Source organism: Vipera berus (assembly GCF_964194415.1).
Source record: "Vipera berus genome assembly, chromosome: 2".
NCBI classification, from domain to species: domain Eukaryota; kingdom Metazoa; phylum Chordata; class Lepidosauria; order Squamata; family Viperidae; genus Vipera; species Vipera berus.
This window is the reverse complement of record NC_138203.1, coordinates 180,117,803-180,141,180: the sequence shown is the minus strand read 5'-3', so window position 1 is coordinate 180,141,180 and position 23,378 is coordinate 180,117,803. Positions and strand designations below refer to the sequence as shown.

The 23,378-nt window shown below is 39.4% G+C and overlaps 2 protein-coding genes across 4 annotated transcripts in view; both read right to left on the bottom strand.

The window, feature by feature from the left end:
- Window positions 1–8,175, bottom strand: part of BRD4 (bromodomain containing 4) — a 94,017-nt gene extending 85,842 nt beyond the window's left edge. The window contains exon 1 of one of the 2 annotated variants that reach the window (XM_081319957.1): window positions 8,000–8,175. The gene's annotated coding sequence lies outside the window, so the exon portion shown is untranslated. Of the gene's footprint in view, window positions 1–7,286; window positions 7,302–7,999 lie in introns of those variants that run through there. The other variant, XM_081319958.1, reaches the window with a different exon arrangement.
- A 5,473-nt stretch (window positions 8,176–13,648) lies between these two features.
- AKAP8 (A-kinase anchoring protein 8) overlaps window positions 13,649–23,378 on the bottom strand; it is a 36,695-nt gene continuing 26,965 nt past the window's right edge. The window contains exons 11-14 of one of the 2 annotated variants that reach the window (XR_014024889.1): window positions 21,411–21,541; window positions 18,640–18,735; window positions 17,166–17,359; window positions 15,509–15,739 (exon numbers count right to left, since the gene is read on the bottom strand). Coding sequence is in view for 1 of the 2 variants with exons in the window: in XM_081315870.1 (XP_081171996.1) it covers window positions 15,296–15,739; window positions 18,640–18,735; window positions 21,411–21,541 (671 nt within the window). In the remaining variant the exon portion in view is untranslated. Of the gene's footprint in view, window positions 15,740–17,165; window positions 17,360–18,639; window positions 18,736–21,410; window positions 21,542–23,378 lie in introns of both variants that reach the window. The other variant, XM_081315870.1, reaches the window with a different exon arrangement.

Sequence of the window (23,378 nt, the reverse complement as noted above, 5' to 3'; positions counted from 1 at the left end):
AGTGACTGTTCAAAGTTACAACAGCACTGAAAAAAGTGACTTATGACCATTTTTCACACTTATGGTTGGCTGTAGTTGTAATTCCCATATCCACCTTACTGCAAAGACTGGCATACAATATTCCCATAACGTAAGAAATACTGCTGAGTACCCACCATTATAGCCTTGGTATAGGTCCCATATCAAGTCTTGACCTTAGTGCAGAGACCAGCGTAAACTACCTCCATAATTTAAGAAATACTGTTATCAATATACTCCAGCTTCCCAGAGGCATTACTATCCTCAGGATCCCAATTCTGCAGACCTTAAAGGAGCTTTTCTCCACTCACCCTCACACAAAACGGATGGCTTCATCCCATGTCAAGCCAAATGTGGCTTTCCAGAGTTATGGCAGCAACAAGCAGGGAGCACAAGAACCCTGGTTGATGAGTGTTTCCTTTACTGATAAGAAAATAACCCACTCAGTTGCCATCAAGATAATTAGGGAAGGGGAACTAAATGTTTCGAAGGAGGGTGAGCAGCAAATGGGTTAAGTTTTCTTTTTCATCTCCAGCCAGGTTGGGGGGGGGGGAGGGATATGGCATGAAATTTCCATCATTTCCATTGGGGGAATGGGAGGGGAGCACCATCAACAAACTCCTCAGGGGTCTTCCAAACTTGGCACTCCCATGACTTGTGGACTCCAACTCCCAGAATTCCCGAGCCAGTGTGCCTGGCTGAGGAATTCTGGGAGTTGAAGTCCACAAGTCATAAAAGGGCCAAGCTTGAAGACCCCTGACCTAACTTGTCAAGTTCCCTGTCTTATTGTATTGATTTATTTCATCATTCTTATTGTATTCTGCTTTTTTCATGTGCAAGCTCAAGGAAACTTTCCTAGAGTCCAAAAAAATATTTGACAAAGTTTCCCCACATTTTTCCAGCCACACGCCAAAATTCGTTGTGATTTGGGCTCAAATCATGAAGCCGAAGCAAAGACAGACGGCTTCCCAATCACCATTTGCCACAATGGGCATCCTAACCGCTACAAACCATTAAATCTATCCGTTAATAGCAGAATCAAACGAGTTTTTTTTTTGCCTCCCGTCTCTGCAAGTTTTCTGTTTGGTTTTAGTAATTAGGTAGTAGATTGTTCAAAGGAAGAAAAGGAAAACGTACTAGCTCCTGGTATTAATTTTGCCTTGAAGTCTGGCATTTTCTCTGCATCCAAAAGATGGTACGGGAAGAGGGGAGGGACACAGCGGAGCTAGGGGGCTTTCTGGAACATTATGTCCCAATTCCTTACTCTTCTCTTTCCACGCACCTCCTGCTGCTTCTACCCCCACCCACTCTCCGTTTTTTAGGAAGCAAACAAAAGGGTGCTAAGACCGTCCAGAAAAGCCAAAATGTATGATCTAGCGCAGAACCAAGGCGGAAGGGAGGGAAGAGAAACTCCTGTGTGTGTGTCCATACATATACATGTGTGTGTATACACACACACACGCCCTTACCCACAAAGCGCAACACCAGCCCAAGACCTGCCAGAGCCCCGGTCCTCTCCCGCCTCCTCCGCTCCCCAGCCAAACCCTTCCAGCAACTTTCAGACAAATTACAGCCCTGCATCTCACCAGGCTTGCCCCATGCAAAGCAGGCAGGAGATATGACATTTCACCTTCTCAGACACATCGCACAAACCCTTTCGACCCTGGCTCCCGGCAATCTCGCTCGCTCGCTTTTCGCAAGTGAGCTGCACAGGAGTGTGTGATTGGTGTTTCTCAGTGCAGCTCAGCTGTAGTTGCACAGGCTGATCCCGCTCCTGCCCAGTTAACTTGCTTGCAGAAAGCAAGCAGAAACCAAGAAATGAGGTCTCTTTGCGCGTCCTCGGTAGGGTTCCTGCAGGCCACCGCCATGCAGCATGTTTTCCACAAGCAAGTGAGCTGGGATGGAGCGGGGAGGAAGGCGACGCCGCGTACCACCAGCCAGGTGCTCACATACGTACCACCGGTTGAAAAGCCCTAGAAAACCCTACATCTGTAAGGTTTACAGCACTCATTTTCCTTCTGAAAGCACCCCAAACTAAATACATTTTTAAAAATCTTGCTCATTTTGTCAGTAGAAAATGGATGCTAGGAGCTTCCTATATTAGTCAAGAAACCTAAGTTAAACACTTTTGTTCTAGCAGAGATTAATTGTAATGACCTATAATGTATTATAGCAATAAACTGAAAACAATGAGAAATGCAATCTGAGATTTTATTAATGAATATCACTATCCAGAAAGCCTTTAGGGGTATGGAGGAGCAACTACTGTGGGATCCTCTTAAACTCATGTTTTTTGCTCAGATGGACAGATCATAGCCAGGGAGGCTTTTGTCCAGGTAATGTTGATATGATAGTGTGCCAACTGCAACTTATCTTGATGAAAGGTCTTTATGATGGTAGGTCATGTCCTCATAAGCATTTATCTAATTTACTGCAATGCCTTTTAGAATGGTGCTGTTTTTGAGGACTGCTGAGAAGTTTCAATTGGTCCAAAATGCAGCAGCATAATTCTTGGCAAGTACTTGTTGACATGACATCCATGTTTCAGACCCTATATAATATGTACCATTTTGCCTGGTAAAGAGTTCTCAAAACTCAAAAACACTGCATGTTATTAATGCTAATTTGGTTCGACTTAATGGTGCGGGGTCTTCTACAGAAGCTGGCTGTTTTTCCTCATGGACCAATGCAGCCACCACCTGGTTTTCTCCTGCAATATAGCCATTAATCATGGACAATGAGGCCTAAAATAAACAATTCCCACAGACTTGATACAATTAAAAACCACAACACTAAATGCTGTCAAATTGATTAACTATACAGCCTAGACTGATATTAACCGATACTAAAGAGGCATCTGCTATAGCATCAGCTATACTTCATACAATAATCCACTGATCTCTCAAATACAGAGTTGCTTAGGAAAACAAGCAGAGGTCTTTCCAATTATATGTTCTGAATCAATAATACAGATACACTATATAAGGCACATTCATATGACAATTTAAAAATGCCCTTAAGACATTTTCAATGCAATACCTATAAATTCAGGCAAATGCAGCCAATCCAGAATAGTTGTAATTTAAAACAATAGGAAGGAACAATATTGTTTCTATTCAGTGCACTTATACCATGATGAATAAGAAAACATAATAAATGAAGCCATTCCTAGCTTTGAATTTTCTTGAACAAGCATGGGAGAAAACAGCCCCTTGTAGCTATGTGCAGAATAATGAATTTTTAAACAAAAGATTAAAATTGAAAAACTTGCAGACCAAAGTTACATTAACATAGATATCTGTAAAATGGCATTTTTATTAACAATAAAGTATTTTTTCTAGGTACATTTTTGATGGCTGATTTGAGTGCAATAAACAGTTCATATTCGTGTAAGATCAGAACTTTAACTAAAAAGGACATTTAAGATAACTAATCACAGGTATGAGCTCCCAAATTCTACATCATATAATACATGTATTGAGTGATCCAATATACTTCAGAAGCGACATCATTTCTAAAAAAAACCTTTTCACTTGTAAAATTCTAAAACTGCAAACTTTCTATATTGCCACGGCTACCTACCTACTTTTCGTCCTGAACAAGAGAACTTGATAATGTCTATTAAAGGATATTACTGTATGGACATAAATTAAAATGAGTAGCTCTGGGAATTTCAAAGATAACCTTTCAAAGATAGTTTTAGGAGACTCAAGACATTTTGAGATCTGATTCATAAGACAGGAATGGAAAAAAAGTCTATGCACTTAAGCATCTGAAATATTGCAGACTGGAAAAATGATGCCCTTCATCAGCACAGAAAAGAGCAAAACCAGTCAGAATGAAAGGGGTGTGTGTGAAATGACACCATAAGAGCATGTCCTGAATCATCTTTATATTCTATGATAAGGATGGGAAATTGATGGATGTAAGATGTGTTGGACAATAACTGTAACAATCCCTGATCATCTATCACACTGCTTTAGATATTTGTCAAAGGTATTTGGAGGACACCAAGTTCAACACTGCTGCTCTTAGGAACAACTGATTCAAAATATGTATATGATCTAAGATCTCAAATCAGTAAATCAAATTTTTAAAACCACTACTAAATCCTTCCACTTATATAGCAATTAAAATAAAGAAGAAAAAAAAACCTGCAAGATTCCTATGCTTCCAAAAACTCACGTAGAAAGTCCCAGAGCAAATTGTCACAGTAAAGACATATTCTAGACCAGACATGTCAAACGTGACGTTGCGCAACGTATTGGGACAGTTTTGCCATTGCCAGCAATGGGGTGAGTGCGGCTTCTGTATGACGCATCCAGTTTGACACCCCTGTTCTAGACCAGTTTCTCAATTGTGGCAACTTTAAGATGGGTTGAATTCTCTAATTAGTATGTGGGCTGGGGAAATTTTGGGAGTAGAAGTCCACATGTCTTAAAGTTGCCAGCGTTGAAAAATGGTGCTCTAGGTTCTCTTCTGAATTTCCACCTATTCCCTATCCAAACAATTAAAATACTGTCAATTTCCAGGGTTCTAAAAAAGTGAATATTGAAGTCATTATTAACATCAATTATATCACTGCTACTTTTTTTACTACAGGTAATCCTCAACTTATAACCATGTATTTAGCACATGTTCAAAGTTACAATGACACTGTAAAAATGACTTACCACCAGTCCTTGCTTACTATCATTAGAGCCTCCCCATGGACATGTGATCAAAATTCAAATGCTTAGCAACCAGCATGTATTTACAACAATTGCAGCACTCCATGGTCATATGATCATCATTTCTGACCTTCTAAGCTTGTTTCTGTTGATGGGGAAAACTGAATTCCCTTTACAACTGCAGTAATTCATTTAACAACCATGGGAAAAAGTTGTAGGAACAAGCAAGACTCATTTAACAACAGTTTTCTTTAACAGAAATTGTAATCTCAATTTCTGCAAGAACTATCTGTTGCTAAGCACCTGAATTTGGATGAGTTATCTGCCAGGCTGGATTTTAACTGTCATCTGTTGCCATCTACCATGGCAATATATTTTAAGAACTGCAATCTATAATACATGGAGGGCCCGCCTCCATCAGAATATGATTCATATAAACATCAGATATATTTGTGAATATTGACTACTTAATGCTAAGCAGTTTACATTATAATAACACTTAGGGCTGAGTTTTCCACAAAGGTGAATGTTCAGATCTGATTATTCATTTGAGGAAAAGAATGCTCCACTGATACCAAATATATTGATATATTTCATATATGGAAGTGCAGTCTCATATACTGCGATGTGTAAGAGCCATTAAGTTTATTTAGCATACTTTTCAAAAACGTAATACAAATTTTAAACTACACTCAAAGCAAATGAAAGGCAGAATTGTCTCCCCACAAATCAGTTTTGCCTACATGATCAATACAGTCACAGCTTTGTGACTTTTCTGTGTCCAGAAAATGATTTGCTGAAATCCTAGAGAAGGGGTAGCTATGTTGCAGATAAATCTGCAGTGAAAATGGAAATTTTTATGCAGGATAAGCTAAATTGTAATTGTAACAATAATTCTACCAATCCTAAAAGGTTCTTGTGACAATTTCTATACTTCATATTTGCAATTATGTACAATTGGACTATCTAAACACTTGATAATGGAATTATTTTAAAAATCAAAATAGAGTATTTCCTTTCAAGTAGCAGCTTCTTTTTCAGTAATCTACAATTGTTTACCTTTAATATAGCACACAATCTATTAGATAGTATTGATGACAGCAAGCTAATTTGAGTAAGATTCATTAATCTCTACTATCTCTGCTGGGGTGATGGAATTGAGAAAGGAGAAATACAAAGTACTTTCTTTTGCAGAAATATTTACTTCAAGAACCTATCTGAATTAAATTTCCAAACTATCATATACCAGCTCTTTGGACCAAACAAAATTCCTGAAATCATATGACATAAACTGAGTTGTCCATTTCTAAGCCTTCTAAGTAAGTTGCAAACAGGTTCTTACATATATACTGTATTAAGAATCAAGATGAAAAAAGTAAATTAACTACTTTTATACAAGGCAACTGCACAGTCAGGGAGATACCTGGTTAGGTAAATATAAGTATATCTATAACCAGTGAAAGACTGAGTGATTGTAATATAAAAATACATATAATGATGACTAAACCACTTTGATAATTGACCAGGATTTCCAAGTTCTATTTTCTTGTTATTTACAAGACCACCGTTTACCCCAAACCAACCTATCAGTTTAGGTTGAGAGGCTGATTAATAATACCAAACAAAATATTTGATATTGTAAATTTTATTAGCCACCTAAAACTGCAACATACCTCTAAAATTAAACAAAAACAGGAGCTAATTGATTGTGCCATTGCACATTAAGCATCGTGCACTTTACAAAATCCAGTAATATACTAAAATTACTTGTAACTATCTAGATAACCATTCAAGAATTAGTGAATTATCCCCTGACTTATTAAAATGGGCATATTTTACATTTTGAAACTGCTTTCGAAAGTGAGACAGCATATTAGAACCTCAGATTTCATTCATCGAAGGTTTTTTTGTTTGTTTTAAAAAAGACCTAGTAGGAGAGGTATCTTTTAGATTAGTTAAGTAACAAGACGCACAGCTTCTTCTGCTTTTTCTAAATAAATACCTGGATCGTAATCCTTATATTTGAGACCACACAGAACTTTTTTTGCCTCACGCTAAGCGTTTTATTTGACTGCCTAGGAAAAGAACGGGGAAAGAGAGAATTGGAAACGTGTAGAGAACGTGTGAAGGGGAAGAGAAAGTTTAGGGGAATCACAAGGCAGGCAGCTGAGTTTTAAAACGAGCCGTTAAGGGGTCAAGGGCCGGCAGCGCGTACCATCTGGTCACAAGCTGCCATCTCGACACGGAGGCCAACCGCGGCCTGGCTAAGTCAGGGATGCGGCGCCGCGCCTTTCCCGATCAGGTTACAAAACAAGAGAAAGGCTGGGAGCCAAGAAAGGACCAGTTCCAGCAACGGAAACAGCCAGCCAAGCGTCCGCTCTCAGTTGAGTCTCGGCGAGCCAAGGCAGGCACAAGCCGACCTCTCCTGAAATGCCAGGTGGGGGCGGCGCTAGGAGAGGAGCAGCGCCAGGCCGGGCCTACGGGAACCGCCGCCTTCAGCAGGCGGGCACGGCGCGAAAGGCGGAGCGGCCGAGAGGCGCTCCTTCCAGAGCCAGCCAGCCAGCCTTCCCGTCCCCCTCACCAACTATCGCTGCCTACCAGCCGGCTGCCTTCCAGGCCCGGGCCGCAGCCGCTACCACCACCACCGCCGCTTCCCCCTCCTGCTCGACGACAAAATGGCGGCGGCAGGAAGTATCATCAGCACCCGCCCCGCCCAGGCTCCCTCACTGCGCCACCCGCGCACTAGACCGGACTCCCCGGCGGGGAGAGTCTCCTCTCTTTCGACGCACGGACAGAGATCTACCCCAGGGCGCAGCCATCCGGACAGCCGGCCAAGGCGGGAAGCGCTCTGGAAACGGATGCCCGAGTTCCTAGCGGGATACGTGCTGAGGACACGGACGCGCTTACGATAATCGCGTATCCTACAGGGAAAAACGACGACGCTCTTACGCAAACTCCGCATCCTCTCCAAACCCTCCTCAGCACCTACCGCAATCCGCGTAACCGTGCAAAAGACCAAATCGACTACCAGGCAATCGCCCCGAATACAATTTGTCCGGTAACTACGAAATATACGTAAAGACCAACAGAGAAAAACGCTCCTTTCGCTCTCGGAAAAACCCTAGGAAAAGCTCCATCACCAAACGGCGCAGATTCAAAAGACTTTTGCGCAATAGGCCCCGGCGCAAAATACGTAATCCGCCTGACGCAACGGTCACATTACGCAATGCGGGTTACGCCGGCAAGGCAACGTAATTACCCAAGGAGAATACCAACCTCCGCAGCCTCTCCCGGCCCGGCCCAGCTCTTACCTGATACCAAACGATAAGCCGGAGCAGGCTGCGTTGCCCACCAATCTTCTTATCCGAGCAAATACCGTATAGCCCCGGCCGCAGACAAGGCTCCACGCTCCGCCTGGAAGGTCGAGTACCACAAGAAAAAAAACGACTAAAGCAGACCGAGCGACGGGCAGCGGGACCAGCAACGGCGGCACTACGCTGACCTCACCGCGCAGCGCGTTACGTCATCACGTAGCAAGCCCCGCCTCGCGTAAAACAGAGGACTTCGAATTCTCTGTCTTCAGACACGCCTCTTGAATCGAACAGTCACGCGACTGGCCAGAAGTGAGATTGCTTTCGTTTCTGCGACGGGACTCGCGAGCGAGCGGGATGGAGAGTTGACGGTGCCTCCGTCTTTAAAAGATCTCTGTTGCTAAAGGCACTGCCTTTCCTTCAATAATGTCGCAGTCACGAGCGGTTCCCCCCCCCTCCCCTGTCATTCCCTCTTAGCTTTCTCTCCAGCACGAAACCAGCCTCAACAAGCCGGAAGATCAAAGTTCCTCTCCCGCTTTGCATTCCAGATCGGTCCATCGGTGAGCGCCAAATCAGATCAATAAAAATAAATAAATAAATAAACCTTTATTGTCAAAGTACAACATGTGTACATTGAGATTAAATGTACATTACTATTAAACGTCCGAATTCACGTGCCGCCACTTTGGTCTGAAGAGTTTTAACACGGCGTTACTCTTTATGAGCTCTCTGCTGGTTCCGAGCCCTTTTTTTTTTCGCTTCCTCAGGCTGAGTTCTCCGTGATGATTCACTTTCCCCCAAAGCCGGGCTCCCAGATCCGACCTGCAAAAAAAATCAGGACGACCACTAGATGGGTTCGCGTTTTTTTTTATTTTGTTTTTAATCTCTCTGCTGCCCTCTAGTGATATTTTCATTTTTTTGCTCTCCACCTCTGAAGATCCGACCGAGTATATAAGACACGGAAGCGCGTCGCTGGTGCACTTACAGACCAAACAAGCCTTTCTGTCAGAAAGCCTTCCTGCCGTGCAAATGTACTGATTTTGCCGGAAAACTGCTCTGAATATGAGGAAGCAACGCCCCTGCTTAGAGTATCTAGGGCAGGGGTAGGCAACCGTGGCTGTTTTATGACTCATGGACTTCAACTCCCAGAATTCCTGAGCCAGCTATGCTGGCTCAGGAATTCTGGGAGTTGAAGTCCATGAGTCATAAAAGAGCCACGGTTGCCTACCCCTGATCTAGGGAGATTCTCAGTCACCCAGGTTATGCTTTTTTCACCAGGCAACTGGATTTTCTTGTTTTTTCTTTAAAGACGTTTCGCTTCTCATCCCAGAAGCTTCTTCAGCTCTCCTCTTCAGCTTCTTGAATGAGAAGCGAAACGTCTTGAAAGGAAAAACAAAGTCCAGTTGCCTCGTGAAAAAAGCATCTTTGGGGCCCCCTAGAATGATTGCTTGCAAGTCTCTCTCCTGACCTGCCTGAGCAAGGGGTTGGACTAGATGACCTCCAAGGTCCCTTCCAACTACTACTACTTCTTCTTCTTCTTCTTCTTCTTCTTCTTCTTCTTCTTCTATTATTATTATTATTATTATTATTATTATTATTATTATTATTATTATTATTATTATTATTATTATTATTATTATTATTATTATTACCCCTTTCTCCACAGACCGAAGCTTGGTCTCCCAAACCCTCCTCTTGCTTCAATTCCTTAAGAGAAAAGAGCATTCGTGTAATAAAAGGTGCCCTCGCTCAATCCTCAGCATGCAGACCGACCGGCGGAGCGGAAGGAGCGTCCTTGTTCGCGCCAAGGACTTTAACCATCCAGGCGCACTTACCTCCCAGCCTCCGAGGTTCTGGCGCAAATGACGAGCGGCCGCCTTGGAGCGGAAGCTTTGCAAAGCGGGCAAGCAGTGAAAAATGACGCCTGCTTTCTCCTTGACAGTTTAGATTAAGTGGAATTTGGAGGGTTGCGAAACGGCCTGCATCCTTCTCTCCATAGAAGGGGGAAGTGGCGGCCGGCTAGAGCTACCATGAATCACTCACGGTGCCAGTTCGTAAGCATGCCTTGATACCCAGTACAGGTAGTCCTCGGCTTACGACCACAATTGAGCCCAACATTTCTGTTGCAAAATGAGACTTGTTATGTGAATTTTGCCTCATTTTACGACCTTGTCACAGTTGTTAAATGAATCACTGCAGTTGTTAGTGACTCGGTTGTTAAGTGGATTTGGCTCATTTACTTTGCAAATGCAGGTGGCAAATGGTGATCACATGACCCTGCAACCGTCATAAATATGAATCAGCTCCCAAGCATCTGAATTTTGATCACATGACTGTGGGAATGCTGCAATGGTCTTAAAATATGAAAAACGGTCATAACTCACTTTTCTCAGTGTCATTTTAACGTTGACCAGTCACTAAATTGTAGGAAGTCAGCACCCTTCTCCTAGAGAAGGAAATATTTGGGGAATATTTTAAAAAAGGCAGAATATTATATTTCCCCAAAGGAATGAGAGAAAATCTTAGGTAGAAATCACACATCCCAAGCCTCTCTGCCCCAAGCAGAAAACAGCTCTTACAAATGCAGGTTTGGAGATTCATTCAAGAAAACGGGCCAGAAACCTTGCAGCTGGTGGGATTAGAAAGACAAACTCCTAAGATCCTAAGATCCTCAAAACTAAGCATGCACAACTTTCAATTTCTCTTTAGAAGTTAGGTTTATAGTCCCTAAATTACCCTGAGTTTATTAACATTTACTTTTGAAGCCCAAATGTTCGATTATGCTGTTTTGTTTCCTTTGATTTCCTCAACTATGCCTTTCCTATTCATTACTATTAAATCAGGGAGAATCAATTTTTTTAATTTAAAAGAAGCAGTTTACTCTGTAAATTTGCAGAATTCTGGTCAAGGATCACAATAAAGAACTAACTGACTGGTTGGTTTTCTTGTGCAGATGAGAGTTGTCTGCAAGAAAGCAGACATACATGTGCTACATCTATACATTTAACCTCAACTCCATTTTTGAAAATGTGTGGCTATAGCACATCCATTTTGGAAAATGGAGGTACATTTGCTAACTGAAACAGAGGAATAAATTATAGATCCCCAAATGCTGGCCCAAAGTCTCTATTACAATATTTAACTGAGCAGAATTTGAAAACTTTTCAGGTTGCAAGTACACAAGATGGTTCTGTCATACTATAAAAAAAACCACTAGGGCAAAGTTGAATCTAAACACTAACATTTTTCCCAATATCTAAGTTGATCCTTAGCTCTTTCAATTCCACAGTTCTGTGATTAATTTGTATCAGCAGACCTACAGAATTAAGGCAAATGTCATAAATTAACACCAATGTCACAAATTAACAATTAAAACCAAATAATCAATACATTTGTCAAAGCCTTCTCCAATAGAAAATCTCCAAAAGTTTTCCACTGTGACTCTTAGCTATTCTTATCTTTTTCTCCAATAGTTCTGCTTCCTTCTTTACAAACATATCGGAAGAAAATGTTACCTAACCAGTATAGTAACAAATCTGTGGGTTTGTGGTGTATAGTTTTCAGTAGCACATGACTATGAGCAGTCAGTTGATTCAAACTGTAGCTCAAAATATATGGAATAATCATATTATACACCCTAATTTACTCACTACTTCTGTATTAAATGAAAGTTTGCAGATCTTGATAAAAATCATTTATTGTGAGGAATTTCTTTATACCGAGTCTATATCTCTGGAAACAATAATGAACAGAAAAACACCTATATTAAGCAATATACATGCAACTTTTCCAGAACTGTGATGACATTAGAACATTGTTTCAGATATAAAATGGAAATTTATCAGTTGTTATGCCAAACAGACTATTGAAGGAAAGTTCCATTCTCATAGAAAGTGATAGGTAGAGCATACAATTTTCCAAATTCCATCAGTAGAGGGAGTTTTTTCATAAGGATTCTGTCCTGGGCCAAGTAGTTTTCAGTATTTTCATAAAGGAGTAAAAAGAGATAAAACTGTGCTCAGAAAATTTGCATATAATACAATGTTGGAGTGTATTGCTAACACTTCAGAAGATTTTGATAGTCTTGAACACTGGACCCTTCTAACAAAACACAACTAATTGGTAAGAAATGTAGGGTTGTGAAGTTAGGTAGGAAAAACTGGATGCAAGCTACAACACAGAAAATATCAGGATGTCCACAGATTAAGTATGAATCAGTAATATTTGACAGAGGTACTATAATGTCTATCAGTATCAACATATGTATGAGATCCCTGGAAGCTAGTTTTCTATGCTGACTGATGAGATCACACCTGGAATACTGTTCCAATTCTTATCACCCTAATACTAGAAAATGCTGAGCTGGAAAGTGGTGTGAAGATGGTGAAAGAATTAAAAAACTGGGTATGTTAAACCTAAAAAGGTATGAAGAGTGTTCCCTCCATTAGTAGATCAGACCAAAGGGTCAACTCCACAGGAAAACATAAGTATACAGGTAGATGTCAGGTGATTATGGCAATTGGGACTGGAACTTCCATCGCTAAGCAATGTGGTCATAAAGTGCAATGTCATTTAGCAAGGGCAGTTCCAAGATTGCAGTTAGTCTTAAGGTCATTGAGGACCATATGGGTTGTTGACCAAAGACCTCACTTGACTGCAGCTTCTGACTTCCTGCTGGCTTCCCCATTGACTTCACTTGTGGGGAACCAATACAGAAAGTTGAAAATTGTGATCATGCAATTGTGAGGATGCTGCAATGACTGCAACTACAAGGATCCATTGTTAAGCACCATTCACTCAGTGCCATCCTAACCTTGAACAGTAGTCAAAAATGGTTGCAAGCTGAGGATTTCCTATACTTTATTGAGATAAATATCAAACTCTTGCATAGGTGATTGTATTATCCCTCCTGTCCTTTTTTTTTACCTCAGTGAATCGGGGAGATGTTTCTACTTCCAAATATTAGTTTCCCAGAACTTAGAATGTTTCAGCCCTCTTTGACTATAGGAAGACACAACAGCAATGCTCCAATACTTAGTGCTGTCATAGGGAAAAGGATATGGATGTATTATCCATACCTCACAAGGTAAGAACAGAACGAACAGGTGAAAACTTTACAAAGGAAGAGTTACACTTGAAATTAGAAGGAATTTCCTGAAATCAACATTAAACAATGGAACAGCCTGCCTTTTGGAATTGTACATTTCACGTCATCATGGCAGGTTTTGAAGCAAAGTTTGCAAAGCCATTTTAACTGGGATAGTATGAGGATTCTTGTCTTGGGCAAGGCACTGGAATATACCTCCAAGGTCTTTCCAAATTCTGACTATTATGCATGCATCTGAAGTAAATTGATAAATAAAAAAACTTATGTAATTAGCAGTTTGTTATTCATTAAACAGATATGTGACTGTTTTGCTTGCAGAAAATGAGCATGGACTCCCCCAGCTAGAAATTATACACAAATTTGGACATTTCTGCCCACACATATTCCGCTAAGTACTTGAAGTTATAGCATATCAGCCATGTGTATAGTGTAGAGCCCTACCACTGTGGTTTATTCAATACAGATTGATAAACAAATCACTTAGTACAATGTGATGACTAGGTCCTTGGAAATGAAGCACTCATGAAATGCAAAAAAAAATGTTCATGGACAACAGTAGGTATTTTAATTCCAGCTATCAACAGTTCTGAATGATCTTACTAACAAATGTTGATGGAAGCCAGATAGTCTGCTTTACAAGCTGTTGTGAATGGAAACCAATACATTTACTAAAATAGATAGCCACACATTCGAAAACTAGGTAAGACCTCATTCCCATGCCATCCTTGGTTCTTGTTTTATGCATAGTTTTAAATTTTTAATTCCTTTTCTATTTATCTTTTGATGATTTGTAAGCTGTCCAGGGTTGTCTAATCAGGGACATAGGCAGCATATAAATGTAATAAATAAAATAAATAAAACTTCAAAATAGGTCACTTTTGTGGAGCTTTATAATATGATCTCAGGAACATCTACATTTTCTCATAACAACTGGATAGAATATAAGGATTCCTCTGCCCATTTTGAATACACAACTACTGACAGAAGAAAAATGCTTAGAAATCATTTAAAACATATGATTTAGATACAGTCAATAATTTGTGAATATAGTTATGCAATTAAAATAATTTATGTGCAGAAAAAAACAAAAGAATATTGTTAGAGAATATTTTTGTCTCTGTTTTTCCCTCATGAAAAATTGAAATTGCTATTATTGTATATAATTGAATCAAAATTTTGATCTGGAATTAATATTTATCCAGCTTTTTATACACTATCAGATGTCTACACACTGAACTACAATAATCAATACAGGTCTTTTAGCTCGAGCAAATTATGTTTTCAGTACCTGTTTTGGAGCCAGTTAAACTAACACCAGACAGTAATTTTCCATGTTGGAAGTTTATTTAATTGCTAATTCAACAAAAGAAGTGTTCATTCTACTTTAAAATGTTATGCTACAAGCATCAATCATAACAATTTATCTATGTTTTGCTGCTCTTGGTATTGCTTCATTATTCCTGGCCTGGAGCAGTTTTTGGCAATCTACTCTGAATAATACCTCTCTGACAGATTTTGAGAGAAAAGAGGGAAATGAGAATGCAGTCTTGCTATAGTATTACTCTTCGTGTATGCTTCTCTACCAACATAATGAAGCACCAGCTTATCATTCCCCATATAATTTCTGAAATAATGCACAGCATAAACGACAACTCAAGTGTGATACACAGTAAGTTTGTGCTTAACATTTTGCATATAATTACAGATGCTATTTTTCATGCAATACTGCAAACTGGATAAATGACATTAACAGCCGTTATGGCAGCAAGTTCTTTCTTCCAGAAAATTACCGGTAAATGAATAATCAATTTTATAGGAGAAAAAAAAGACATTTAACATCCACTCCCTCCCTAATAAGAAGGTTTAATTCTGTTTTCAAAAATGAAGCTATATTTTCTTTCTGCATCGGAAAGAGAAAGCCAAAAGGATCTCAATATCAACACGATTTATTTATTTCTATTTGTTCTAAGTGCAGGTTACAGCTAAGTAACCTGACCAGCTTGCCAATTACTTCTTCACAATACAGCACAAGAGTGTTTCCCAGACAGAAAGATGAATCCTTTGCTTCAGACAAAAACAAAGTTAGCAACAATTCAGGAATATACATCAAAAGATTATGAAGAGGGAGTACTGAAAAGATTATACAGCCAAGCAGGAAAAACACCTCCACACCATCAATTCAACTTGGGTCATTCCTGAGACAGCTCTGGATTTGTTACCCCCACGGGATCCTCCTCGGGATCCTCCTGGACGCTGCTGCTCTCAGCTCTTACTATTTCAGGGTTGTTTTCCTTCCCTATCTCCACAAACTGCTGTTTTTCCACTTGGACTTCTCCAGCTTTCTCATCAAGATTTCCTTGAGGAGGTACTTCTGCTGTTTCTGATACACCCGGTCTCTCTTCTGCCTGTTCTTCCTTCACATCAGATTCACCTTTTGTAAAACCTGTAGCCGAGCAAGGTGCTTCATCCTCTTCTGCTTTACTAGATTCACTGACTTGACTGGTTTCAATGGCCTCCCCAGTATTCTCCCTTTTCTCTAAAGTGGCGCTTTCCTTTTCGCCTTCAGCACCTTCCAAAACTTCAGACTCTTCAACCTCTTGGTCAATACTTTCATCTGTAAATGGATCGTCACCCTGATGAAGGGAGGAAGTACAGTGTTATCAGTCTTTAATCATCTGACCTTGGCTTAGAGACTCTGACCTAGAACACATAAGTTTAAAATTGAATGTCTGAAAAGTGAGCATCTATTTCAGTGCGGAAGGACTCCTTTCTTCTGTCTCAAATTACCCAAGAAATTGTTCCTATATTTTATTCAATTTTTTTTCCCCACATATGATTTTTGGCCACTAAACTTCCTGAGACTGGCTAAGTCTCTGACTTCCAGTAGGAAGTATGGACTCCGTAAGTTCACTATGGATTTATGAGAGCAATTTTACAATAGGTAAATGGAGTAAATATTAGGTAAAATACAGTACTTGTGACCTCTGAAGATTATTTATCTCTCAAATTGCTTTTAGAGCATACAAATTAGGGGCAGAAACTCCAATCTTTAAGAAATGGCCAATTTTATTCAACAGTCAACAAGTCAGCTCTTTCAGATCCTATTAGCAAAGTCCAACATTGACTCAGAGCTATAATTAATAATGGATACTTACAGATTTCAGTGGTATTATTAAGTAGATTACTTTCTGTGTCTAACAACACTATGTGACAAGTGTACTGGGAATTGTACACATAGAAGCCATGCTAATTTTATTCAGATTGAGGTCAGATTTTGGCACTGTCTACCACAGGAACAGAGCTTTGTTTAGCTCTAGAGGATTTTGGTTCTTTAATAAAGAAAATACCATATGAAAGCATCAGGCATACATTAATGATATGCCTACCCATACTGTGATACTATCCTAAATCACTATGTTCCCTACTCCCCATCCTTGTAACTCTTCTCTGTGTACAACAAATAGCAGCAGGCGGTTAAGGGCAGAATCTAGCCAATTACCTGATCACATAGAAGCAACAATTTCTGAACTCCTATATTCATGGGGGAAGTAAGTGAAGAGTCCTGTGCCTCTCTGTATCCAATGAATCCCACCCACAAAACTGGGCTGAATAATAATAGTAATGATTTCTGCATCCAGAAATTAAGAATCTGTTCTATGATCCAGCAGGATCAATTTCGGACCTGACTGCTTCCATGAAAGAAGATTCATGCATGGGTAACATAAGCAGCGTCATCTTCTTTGACTGAAAAATCAGTCAACTGGCCTTATTTATTGATGTTCTGGACTTTTAAAAGAGCATTAGGCTCTCCCCTGCAATTTGGATTTGTCCATTAATCGCTATTAAAGAAAATGGGTAGAGGGATTCAGAGTCCCAGACTGGTGGAGACTGTCACAGGCTTCCTCAGGAAGGGCAAGGTGCCATCATCCTTTAGGACAGGAAGCATTAGGTTAGTATTCAAGACTCATCTCTTGATGTCAACAATCTCACCCTGCCTTCATCCTTCCTTTCTTGGGGAAGGTGATGAGAAGTGTTTTGATGGGGCATCTCTGGCATTACCTGGAATCCTTAGATTTCTTTCACCCCTTTCAGCTTGGTTTTGCACCTGGGTATGGTACGGAGACAGTGCTGGGTGGGTCGAAGATCTCCTCCTGCTGATGGACAAAGGTCAGGTGTCCATGCTGATTCTGTTAGACCTGTCGGCAGCCTTTGATACTGGTGATCATGAGGTGTTGCTGAGGCACCTGCGGACCCTAGCAGGGGTAGACGGAGTTGCGCTTGAGTGGTTCCATTTTTTTCCTCCGAGAGATCCCAGAGGGTGGCACTGGGCAACTACTCATCTGCCCCAGGGCTCTTTCATGTGAGCTACCGCAGGGTTTTATTTTGTCACCCCTCTTGTTCAACATGTATGAGAGGCCGCTAAGGGAAGACAGCCTCAATATTATGGGCCATCAGTACCAACAAGAGGCTGATGTTCTCAGCTCAAAGTCTCTTTCAATGGACCCAGAGAGCAATGTCTCGATTTTGCCAGTGCTTGCCTAGCAGGAACTAGTAAATTGGCAGGTGGTCAGTCTGAGTAAGACCAAAGTGTTGCCAGGGTGCAGACACACAAGACCCCATGATTCATGTTTCCCAAAAGAGGGTCCTGTTGAATCTTGGATTGCTCCTGGATTCCCAGGACATAGTAGCAGCCAAACTTGCTTTTCATCTTCACTTGGTCAGACGATTGCAATCTTTCCTCTCAGAAGTGGAAGTCATCAATTACCTATGACTATGTATGCTACATAAGAAAACCCTTGTCACCAGAGGTTTTCACGTGACATGCAAGTGCCCATCTAGGCATGCACTCTTTCTTTCCATCATGGGTTTATCACACTCCTGCTTTGGAGACTGTACTCTCTTTTCAATTCTTAGCAAGGCAAAATGCTAATCTGGCCTATACAGCCATATGCAAGTATTTTTGTCAACAGATTTATCAGTGTCTAACAGTTGAGATTGGCTAAACCGAGGTCAATTATTTCCATACAGGATCTTTGGGAAGAATACAGGGAAATAAATGCTTTGATTTTGGAATGCTGGGAGATCAAAGCAGAGCTATTTTATTCAAGAAAGATCATTCCTTGCCTTAAGCAAGAAACCCAGTGCTTAATCCACAAACAAAAATATTTCAAGCAGTGCTGATTTGGGGCACTAAGTTTCCATTCAGCGGTTTTACTATACTGTTCTCATCAGATTTAATTTTAATTTCTTTATCACCACTTAAAAACAGCTAAAGACTTCTTATACACTTTCTGCTAATCAATAGAATAATATCCAACATATCTGAAAAAAAGTGAATTCCTTTGAGATAAACACTCTTTCTAGGCTCACACTATGTATAACTGGACAAATAGTATTGTTTCTTCATTTTATATGAAAGTTACATGTAGCATACTCAATAACTAATGAAATGCTCAGTCAAGACCAAACTGGAGTTTCTGCTCCACTTCTCTGACAGAAGCTGGACTGAGCAGCAAATATCCTGCTTTCTTACCTTAAGGTATTTTTCTAGCATTTTCACAATGTGCTTGCTATTTAGGACACTTTTAGCAATATGAAAACTAGCCTTCTTGAAATGTTCGGCTGCCATCTGAAAGAAAAAAAACCCACATAAAATGTATAAGTAATTCTGATGATTAAGTACAAAATATACACGAGATTGACATGGAAAATTACAAATATTTTAAGATTTAAAAAGTCAGCAAATTCTTTTTAGTAAACCTTTTGGGTTTTGGCCTACGCAGTTACATAGGATTCAATCTAGAGTTCCACTGTTTCCCTTACAGGACCCTGATCTTAAGGAAGAGTGGGATAAAACATTTTTTCTTCTGAGCTTATCTTGTCCTATGACAAGACTAGTTTGTTCCAGTTTGGAGAAAATTAATCCAATTCATTTTCCTCCAGCAGACCCTCAAGTAGGTTTCATTTCCTTTCATGTCTAGAAGACATTTTCCACTCATGGAAGCCATCTGTATCCAAACCATGTTAATCAAAATCTTTATAAAATTTGAATATAGAACAGGAAATTAAAATATGGTTGTGTAAAGCAGACGTTCTTCAAATGTCTTTGTTAAAGTCATCATACACACCTATTAGTGAAAAAAGTGATACTGTATTATATTATTCTTGTTGTTATTATTATTAATAATTTATTTTCTATTATTTCAGTGATACTGTATTTTTACAATACTTTAAATCATTTATATTTCAAAAACTTTCTTAAGTCTATAAGTCATAAAACTTGTTTTTCCTTCCTGCAGTAAGAATGATTTATTTCATGTCCATTAACAGCATTCCTTCTCTTTTTTTTATCAGTCTGGGTTAAAACCACTAATGATCACAATTTAGTTTAATGGCAGAAAACGTCAAACTTAATGCTTCTGAAAAAAACGAAAGCAGTCTTTATACTATGGAAATATTTCTATAATATTCATCATTTCTACTTAAACTGAAGTGTTTCTTACTTTATAAAGAGGATTGACAGTACACAAGCATAAGTATCTGAGAACACAAGCATGTATCTGATTCTGAACCTTATATTAACCTCTTTTTTTTATACAGCAGGTTTGTTGCTATCAAACTGAAACTATCACAGAAACAATAGTGAAAAAGTAAGTACACTCCTTTGACATTTTTAACACATTTTTTCACATATTTTAACATATAAGTATTTGATGTTAAATTTGACATTATTTTTTAAAAAAACATAAATGAAAATTTTGCATGTGGAAAAAGTACGCACGTCCTTATCGCTATCACCCTATAGTGCTCAAATATGAATCAGATGCATCAAATTAGGGGCAAACGATTAGAACATCATTAGAGATGATCTCGAAGGACAACTAGGTCTAGATCAGAAGAGCTCTCTAAGACTTTTAGAAAGAAGTTTAGAGATGTCTGTGAGTCTGAGAAGGGATTTTAAAAGGTCACCAAACAATTGGATATCAATCACTCCACTATTTGGAAGATCATCTACAAGAGGACAGGATTTCCAACAACTGCCAACTTGCCCGGGCCAGGTGGTTCCAGCAGGTTCATCCCAAGAGCAGAAAGTCAGATGCTCAAGGAAGTTGCTAAGAACTCCAGAATTTCACCGTGTGACCCAAAGTGCAAAGATCTGCCATAAGAACGAAGGTGCACAAATTAGATCTCTGTACAGGCGAACCAGGAAAAAACCTTTACTGTCTAGAAAGAACATCAGGGCAAAATTAAAGTTACTTATGAACATTTGAACAAAGGCAAGGATTCTGGGACAATGTATGCTGGATAGACGAGGCAAAGATAGGGTTATTTGGTCACAGTTCCAAAAGACCTGCTTGGTGAAAACCAAAGAAAGCATCATTTCAGCAGAAGAACCCGATACCACCTCTAAAGCATGGTGGTGAAAATGTTATGGTTTGGTGCTACTTTGTTGGATCAGAGTCTGAGCAGCTCACCATCACTGAATCCACTATTAATTCTTCATTGTAGAAGAGGGTGGATGAAGATAATGTGATAACATCTCTCAGAAGATTGGAGCTCAAGCAAAAGTGAACCATCAATCACAATAACTCTAAATGCCAGTAAATCCATCGAGGAATGGCTGAAAAAAATGAACAGAGACCTGGAACGGCCAAATCAAAGCCCAGATTTAAATGCCACGAAAAGGTTGTGGAGTGATTTGAACCAGGCTGTGCATGCAAGAACCCCTCCAACACTGTACAACTGAAAACATTCTTCATGGAGGAATGAAAAAAATTCATCCTAAACAATATCAGAGACTGTGAGAAAATTATAACAAAACCCTCACTTGAAGTTGTTTCTGCCAAAGAGGGTGTTATATAAGTATTACAGCCAAGAGTGTACTTACTTTTTCCACAGAAAGATATGGCATGTCTGCCAATTTCTGTTTGAACAAATGATTGTCAATTTTTCATAGGTTTCTTTTTTGTTTAATTACATCACCTTTATCTTTATATATTGTTATAATGAAGATAAATATTGGGATGTCGACATGTTAAAAAAAGAAAAGCTTTACACAGGATGTACTTACTTTTCCACAGGTCGTTATTAATAGTTTGATCATTATAAAAGAATTATGTATACCACCTTGAAATGATTTGACTGACAAAAAAGGAGACATGAAAATTCTTTCTACTTTAACTGATCCCTGGATGAAAGATAGTTAATCAAATCAATGTATTTGTTCTTTCTACATGTTCACTTGCTGCAACACTTCCAGAGTTAATAGGCTTGTCCAAAAGTAAATGAATTAATTTTGCTTACTCTGCGATTCCTGTTGTGATCAACAGATCTCAGATGTCTCTGAAGAAGATGTTGTTGTGCAGGAATTAGCATGTCACAAGCCATACAATGAGCTGCTTCTATCTTCTTAAAAAAGTGCTCCTGGCCAATTCCTGAAAAGGTATAAATTAGATGTTTCCCATAAAATTGGAACATAAGTTATTGACAAAGTCTCAGATATGCTATTAAAAAAATTACCAAAGTTGTTCACATTCAATGCTGGGGTAATAGAAATGAAACTCATATTATTTACTAGAACAATAGCTATAGTCTGAATATGTAAACCAGACTTCCTTGTTTAAAAATGTGCATATGGTCATGATCACTAAAATGTCTATCAACCCATACAAGTTTAAAAAGTAACATCACTGAGAGCCAGTTTTGTGTTATGGTTAAAGTGCTGATCTAAAAACCAGGAGACTGTAAGATCTAGTCTTGCCTTAGGCATGAAAACCAGCTGGGTGACCTTGGTTGACCAATAGGAGGAGGAGAGAGTATTATGTATGTTTGCTATCTTGTGTTATTTATTAAAAAGCAAAAACAAAATAAAAATAAGTAATCATGAAGAAAATTGTCATTTTAAGATTATCATGTAATGTCTAATAGCAATATCAAGGGATGCAAACATAAAGTAACATTAAAGGAAGACATTTTAGCTGCACGGGAAAAATGAATTTAGCGTATGGTGTTATTACATTTTTGGTAATGAAGTAATTCAAGATTTCTGATAAAAGTTCTTACGAAATTCTAAGGAACTGGTAATATAAACCTGAAAATAACTTATTTCACTGCTCTCTGTTTTTAGTTCACTCCATCTTAGATAGGATTGCACAAAATTTGAGAAATCAGGAGCACAGCTCCATCCCCCAAACTCCCAAAGGCAGCAAGAGGCCATAAGTGCCATCACCAGAAGAGGTGTGACTGAAATAAAAAATCCCACCTAAGCAAAGTAAAGGTATTTCAGTAAAGGTATTTCAGAGTTGTCAAAGAAAGGATTTGTCCCAATATTAATTTTAGAACAGCAAATAGCACATAGACTTGCATACCGCTTCATAGTGCTTTACAGCAGTCTCTGGGAGGTTTTCAATGTCAGCATATTGCCCCCAACAATCCGAATCAACATTTTACCAACCTCGGAACGATGGAAGGCTGAGTCAATCTCGAGCCTCGTCAGGATTGAACTCTAGGCTGTGGGCAGAGTTTGTCTGCAATACTGCATTCTAACCACTGTACCACCAGGGCTCAGGGTCTATGACAATTCATCATGGCCAACTCGCCACAGCCAACTTGTCATGGGGACAACTCGTTGCGGGACAAGAGTTACAGTAATACCAAAGAAATGGTAGAATAGAATCATTAAAGAAAGGATGCCAAAGGAGGGACAGAATGAAAAGTGAATGACAAAAATGAAAATATTTTTTTTATTTATTTTAAATAATTAAATTGAATTGCTAAATTGTCTTGCAGCAAGCTGTCCCATGGTGAGATGGCTATGGCAAGATGTCCCATTGCGCAGGGCTCAAGTCTATTTATTCCTCTATTCTATTCTATATATTAGTCTACTCCACTAACTCCCTAAAAGAGGACAAATTGATAGTTTCACATGCTCTGGCTTTCTGATGCATAAGACAACCTTCCTAACCGGCTGCCTCTAGACATGTTGGGTTACAGTAAAGACTGAGCTTAAAAGCAGATGCTGGATCAGTCTCCCGCAATTCGGTGTTCTAAGTGTTCTTTTTCAATCTTTACATTATCCTTGGAACTGCTGTGAATGATCAATTAAACCCAGACTCAAGGCACTCTCAGCAATTGAACTATATTGAGTGATATATATATCGCAAGGACATGACTGTCCAGTCCAACCAAGGAAAGAAAGCTTTGCTCTAGTGGGAAAATTTTGGACAAGGGATATTGTGAATTTTTGAATTCCTGGAGAAAGAATAAAAAGAA